Raw genomic sequence first — 6941 nt, 5'->3', positions numbered from 1 at the left:
AGGGGGTGATGACCTTATACTAGGCTTTCCCTCACAAATGACAGCCGTGTAGATAGTCATCCTTCATTAGCTGAGGATATAAATACAACTGCCGTGTTTATAGCTATTGCTGTGAAAAGACCCTTACGAAAGTACAAAGAAGGCAGTCGGCAGTACACATCAAGAGGAGAAGTGGTCAGAACGACGGGAAACCGTTCAAACGGCCTTGCGTATTCTACAATACTGTTTTACATTAGATTGAAGTCAGTTCGTATTAGTACTGTTGAACTTGAAATGCATTATACCCCATTAACTGAAGTCGGTACATATCATTACTGTTGACCTTAAAGTGTATTATATTCTTTTAGATAAAGTCGGTAATATTATTACTGTTGAACTTAAGGTGTATTATATCCCATTTGATTGGAGTCGGTACATATTCATTATTACTCTTGAACTTACAGTGTATTATATCCCATTAGATTAGAGTCGGTATATATCCCAGGGCCGTAGCTAGGATTTTTTGTTTGGGGGGGGGGGGGGGGGGGGGGGGGGGGGGGGGCAACTGAGTAGTTAATAGTCTAAAACTCCTTAAACAGTTAAGAAGAGAATTTTCTTTAAGCTTCTATAATGCTTTCCGGATTTTTTTCTAGCTACGGCCCTATATCCGTTATTGTTGTTGAACTTAAAGTGTGTTATATTTTATTGAATCGAAGTCTGTTCATATTCGTTATTACTATTGACCTTAAAGTGTATTATATCCCATTTAATTGGAGTCAGTTCATATTCGTTATTACTGTTGAACTTAAAGTGTATTATATCCCATTTGATTGGAGTCGGTTCATATTCGTTATTACTGTTGAACTTAAAGTGTATTATATCCCATTAGATCGGAGTCGGTTCATATTCGTTATTACTATTGACCTTAAAGTGTATTATATCCCATTTAATTGGAGTCAGTTCATATTCGTTATTACTGTTGAACTTAAAGTGTATTATATCCCATTTGATTGGAGTCGGTTCATATTCGTTATTACTGTTGAACTTAAAGTGTATTATATCCCATTAGATCGGAGTCGGTTCATATTCGTTATTACTGTTGAACTTAAAGTTTATTGTATCTCATTAGACTGGAGTCGGTACATATTCGTTATTACTGTTGAACTTAAAGCGCCGCCGTTCCCCGCCGACGCGGACGTTTTGATGGACGAGTCTTTAATCACCCAGGCCTCGAGCCAGTCTCCTAATAGAAACTTTAGAAAACATTTTGCCTGCGTGTCATTTCACCAAATTAAAAACACATTTCCGTACTTGACGCAAACAGACAGAGAAGCCAGTTCCGATGCGAGGGTTTTGTCAGAAAGTTTAGGATGTCAACGAACACATGCCTGTGTAGTTCAATGTAGAATACTACTGTGAAATCTCTTGTTTTCGCGGTGGTCTAAATTTCGTGTAATTCGTGGAGTAGTGCAGTCAACAAATTTAAGAACCCAACGAAAACAAAATACGTTTGTACATATAATACAAATTTGTAATACTACCTTTTCGATCCACGAATTTAAGTACCCATCGAAATGTGTTTTCTTGCAAAACCACGAAAATGTAAGCCCACGAAAATAAAGGATTTCACAGTACACGTAACTGCGCAACATTTACAGCAATAATATTTACTATGGGGATAGTAGAGAACGAGTTGGTGGTGGATTAAGCTATTTTGAAAATTAAATAAAAGGAAAAATGTTTTAAATTATTTTTCGGAAAACGTTTTAAATGCTTTTTGTAAACCGTCTTTATCTGTCAAATGTTGGATGTTTTGACTGAGATTTCTGATAGCAAAGCTATTTTACAAGCCAAATTAGTTTAGAAATATATTAATGAATATGTAGCACAAAAATACCCATCGGCTATTGGGTGTCAGAAAAGGTAAGCATATTAAGAATAGAATTTATATAATTATGTAAAAGGTATTTACTAAAATAATATTTTAACCAATATATATTGTACGCATTGTTTAAAATGTGTTTATTGTGTTTATATGTCACCTGTTAATCACTTCGGACTAATGTTCTGATATAATATACTACCTGTTTAACAGTTGAACTGTTTTGTACTTATTAAATTATGTTTTGTTAACATTTTAATACAATTTGCTTAAAAATCTATTACTTTCGCAAATAACGCATTTAGTGCAATAAAAACTTAACAAGTAACAAAACATTTGACATTTAATATTCATATTTATCAATGATAATTTTTTAATGTCACTGTGCTGAATTATTACTTACACGTTTATGTTACTAAAATACACACCACACAAACACGCCCATGCATAACAATATACACACATTCACACACAATTAATAATGATGCTGTATATATACAGCATATCTTATTCCAGTTATAACAACATCATATACATCGCAAGGTGTTTTGTAAGTTAAAAACATATAAACGTATCATTACACACTTACACACTTACACACACACACACACACACACACACACACACACACACACACACACACACACACGTGTATTTGCTTCAAAGGAAAAGTTTATATATAATAAATAGTTAACAAAAACTATTTAATATATTCTACAAAACGAAGTAATTTTAAATACATGTATATAAATTAATAGTACACGTACTTTGAAATATGTGTTTTACAAGTTAAATTTAGACATTACCTGTATTTCAATTACTAGAAGTAATTTGTTTCCATTTGCACCTCAAGACAACTATATTTAAATTTATTTAGATCCCACAGAATGTCTGTATGTGTCTAACATATTATTTACAAAAACGTCGTTAATTAAATACCAAATATATACAATACAATGATGCTACATCGACGCGTCTGTTGATTATAATACAATACATTTATGTTCTAATATTTACAGAGTTCTAGTAATAGTTTTGTTTTAATTTACGTTTTTAAGACGTGATATTATATACTGTATAAAATAAAATATAACGATTAAATAATGGTCTATGTCAGGTAACATATTTTCACCTAGATGAGATTGGATATATATCATAGAGATTAAAGGATATAAAAAGTTAAATTTTAATTACTTCTCAGTTTCCTAGAGGCCCACCAGATTATAGTTATAGTATATTTACTAGATCCGCAGATAAAATGTTATGGCCAATCCGTGTTCATATTTCAAACAACATATGTATTTTCAACACAATACAATTAATAATAATAATAATAATAATAAAAATAATAATAAAAATACATGTTGTAATATATAGATATATAAAATAATTTACTTACTTAATCCTCTTCGTGTGCGGTCACACATAATTTCTATATATTAATAACCTTAAGGTTTTTAAGTTCAGTTTAATTGTATTGTAGAAATATATTTTCTATAATTATAATTGTGTTTCATGAAAATCCATAATATCTCGATGAGGAGAAAACGTTTAAATGTTTCATCGATATAACTGAGCCACTTCCATCTATAGACTAGTAGTTAAAACACTGGTATTAAAATATAATGGGATTATAGAAAAACATATTAAACACTTTGTTTGATCTTAAACACTTAATTATTATTTAATACAGACCACTAATAAACTGGAAGATATTAATTTGCAGACGGATACAATTTAAAAGGGTATTATTCTGAATTACAGTATGTATGTGGTATTTAAATCCTGCTTTTGGGTATTCTCTGTACACCAGTATCAAATAATTAATTTAGATACGTTCCAGAAATTTCAATCGGTGGTGGAGCGAAGGGAAGTAGATAAGCGGGATGTAAAGGGAGAGAGTGGAGAGGACAGGGTTGGGACGCACCATACATCTGATTAACATAAAAACACTAAATTAAACATCTAGGTTCCGAATTTACAAAGTCTGTTTATGTCTTACACGCCTGTAACTACATACATTTACAACCCTTAAACACCTGCGTTTTAAAAAACAGGTTTCGTAAATTCGGCCGCTAGATTTGGCATTAATTATTTCTAGAAAATATTTCCATAAAATAATATTTTGAAGCTTTCTACTCCATCCACGCTTAATGGTATTACGAATGGTTTTCGACATCAAAATCATGATAAAATATTACAAATATTTAAACATTGTTAATTTGTTTTTTTCTTTTGAAAATGTATGACTCAATCTTCGCAAATATGCCTTCACAGGAATATTATTAATACGGACAAGAAAAAGTAAATAAAATTGTTTAAAATACTTCGGGAATTGCAGTCAATGATGAAATCAGCCCATTTTGCTAAGTAGCAATGTGGGATTTTTTTTTCCACGAAGACGGTATAAGCCATACCATATGGCCATTTTATTTTCTAACATTTGACGCTCTGTGAACAAACATAAATAAACGAAGAGTCGTTGCTGTCTTTTTCTCCAGTGATAGACGTCAGCTTCTTTGACTTTGTTACGTTAACGTTCAGGCCGAATACCAGACTCTAGAAAATACTACAACACATTCACGTTCACGGTTCGTTGCCTAGGGAATAACAAACGTAAAAAAAAGAACGAGTTTACGCGTTTAATATGTTCACATAAATACAGACACCAAGTTCACAAATATTTTGACAAGAATGTCACAAAACTTAATGATTTGTACAAAAAATATGACACTTTTTGTCACAACAGCGGAAATAAGATATTCACTGTAGATATGTTTGTGTAATTAAAAATACACTTATCTTTGGATATGCTTTTTTCGAGGCAAATAAATACACAAAAAATATAACGATAACGAAGTTTCCCAAGCGCAAAATCAGTTCGATTCCCACTATTTGGTGGTCTTTTTCTCCTGCTAGCAGTTAAATACAGACACTCGTTATAAAGCCAGGAACAACGATACTGACTATAAAACCCAGTCCACGGGTAGTTTGTAATTTTATAAATTCTCACCACTGAACGCGTCCCTCACTTACCGTTTCCGCAGATGTTGAAGTTTGTAAACAAATCCACCGTAAACCTACATACAGCGGCGGTTTGAACAGTCGAGGATGGGTGGAGGTTCGCTGGGAAATCATGGGGCCACATCCGCTAAGTTAATACAAGGGAAATGCCCGGAGTCTTAAAAAAATCTTTAATAAATTTTTCCCCACAGGCCCCGGAATACCACCAATCCGTACCAGCGCGCGCGTGTGTGTGTGTATATATATTATTATATAATACACGACACTCTAGTTCACACATCAAAGCTTGTCGAGACTTCTTGGGTTGGTGAGCAACTCACGAAGTATCCGCCACACCTGTTTGGCCGCATTGTCCATAGCCGATGTAGATTTTCCTTTGAACAAGTCGACGTTGGGTAAGAAGTAGTGAGGACAGCGCCTGTTCTGTAGGCACGAGATGAGCTGGAGGAGGATGCCGTTGATGCGGTCTCCCAGGCACGTGTCGTCCCACTCCACCTCGCGGGGGTGCTTCTCGCACTCGTACAGCAGCAGAGTCTTCATGTGGTAGCACATGATGGGCTGGCCCGGCTGGTCGAGGTGGCGGTCCCGCAGAGCCTTCAGGATGCTGAGACACTTCCTGCGGCACCCCCCGTACAGGAGCCGGTCCTCCGCGTACCTGAAACTCATCACCCACGCGTCCCCCTCCGCCGCCGACTGCTTGTCCTTCATGTAAATACTCTCTTTGGACAACAAGTCGAATCCCTCGGTCTTCACTTCGGCGACTAGGTTAGGGTTGGGCCAGGGGACGTGGGGGACCGGCCAGTGCGCGGCAGATCTACACCATATACCGCCACACCTGAAGGCGGGTGTGATCTGCACCACATATCGTTCTTTAATCCTCAGCTTCACCTCCGTTGTGTCTGGAATCATTTTCACCACATCCCGATAGCTGCATTTGTCCACAGCCTGGGCCATTAAAGTCTGAAACCGGGATCGAATCTTCCTCGCGGACAAATACCCCGACGCCGTTATGAATTCCACCCATAAAGACATAGACCGTTTCCTACCGTCACTTAATTTTAACACGGCACAACCGGGTATCGTCCCGTCGTCCACGAAATTGAACACACCCATCTGGTTGAGGTAAAGGACGACTTCAAACTCCGAGGGAGACACGACCTCGAGTCCCTCATATCTAGAGTTCACCTCTGTCAAGGAGGAGATGAACCTGGGCTCCTGCACCTCCACCTCCTTCAAAACGTCCTGGACAACTTTACACACCTCTCGGATAGTCTTGTTGACGCTTCCTTTTCGGGTGGACACCCTCTCGTTGTAATACTTGTTCAGCTGAAAGAGCAGTTTCGACTGGGCAGCCATCATGTCGGGGCCGGATCCTTCAAGGAGCATCTTAGACCTTAGGCAATTAAGATCAATAATGTAAAAAAAAAAAGAATGTATCTTCAAATAAGTAAACTTGTTACCCCTGGCAGCGGAGCCTGGATACAAAACACTGACTGGTTTGTTTACAGTTTACGAAGATGCAGTCACCCAAACACTCCAGACAGCACTATGTTTGCTGGCTGAATCGGTCGGCATCGGTTTTTTTTATCCGGCTAGTCTAAACATCGTTTTGTGTTCAGGCCTCCCGTAAGACGTCTTACTGTAAACGAAAGTTCTCTCTATTCTTTGCCACTAAAGAGCGCAATTCGCCGTGTCCTCATTATGATTGTCTCAACAGTATTTATTAACTCTCAAGTAGTTCCGAGTCGGCCTCGGTGTGTCATCAGTGCCAGAGACCTGTCCATCACTGCTAGGTGGGCGTCTGCTACAAAATAATCCATCCGTAGCTATGCACCAATGAGAAAATTCAGCATTAGCGTGTTTTCATGGTTAGAGTCGCATAACGCGATCATAAACATGCTTCTTAATGCGATACGTGCTCCGCCCCAAAAGCTTTTACGGCTCCGCCTTCTCAGCCACAGAACTCCGCCTATATGCGACGTTGTCATTGCTGACCCCGCCTCCCTCATCAAACGCAAATTAGTGTTCTCAGTGTGATCGTAGTTCCGGATCACCG

General features: G+C 37.4%; 1 protein-coding gene across 1 annotated transcript; it reads right to left on the bottom strand.

The window, feature by feature from the left end:
- Positions 1 to 4489: 4489 nt before the first annotated feature.
- Positions 4490 to 6616, bottom strand: LOC121375487 (protein mab-21-like 2). Its single transcript, XM_041502962.1, has one exon. It carries the CDS (start codon positions 6269 to 6271, stop codon positions 5165 to 5167), a length of 1107 nt encoding a protein of 368 aa, XP_041358896.1. The 5' UTR covers positions 6272 to 6616; the 3' UTR covers positions 4490 to 5164.
- Positions 6617 to 6941: the final 325 nt, after the last annotated feature.

Source organism: Gigantopelta aegis, chromosome 6, assembly GCF_016097555.1.
Source record: "Gigantopelta aegis isolate Gae_Host chromosome 6, Gae_host_genome, whole genome shotgun sequence".
NCBI classification, from domain to species: Eukaryota; Metazoa; Mollusca; class Gastropoda; order Neomphalida; family Peltospiridae; genus Gigantopelta; species Gigantopelta aegis.
The sequence above is the reverse complement of the archived record's forward strand: the minus strand, read 5'-3'. Positions and strand labels throughout refer to the sequence as shown.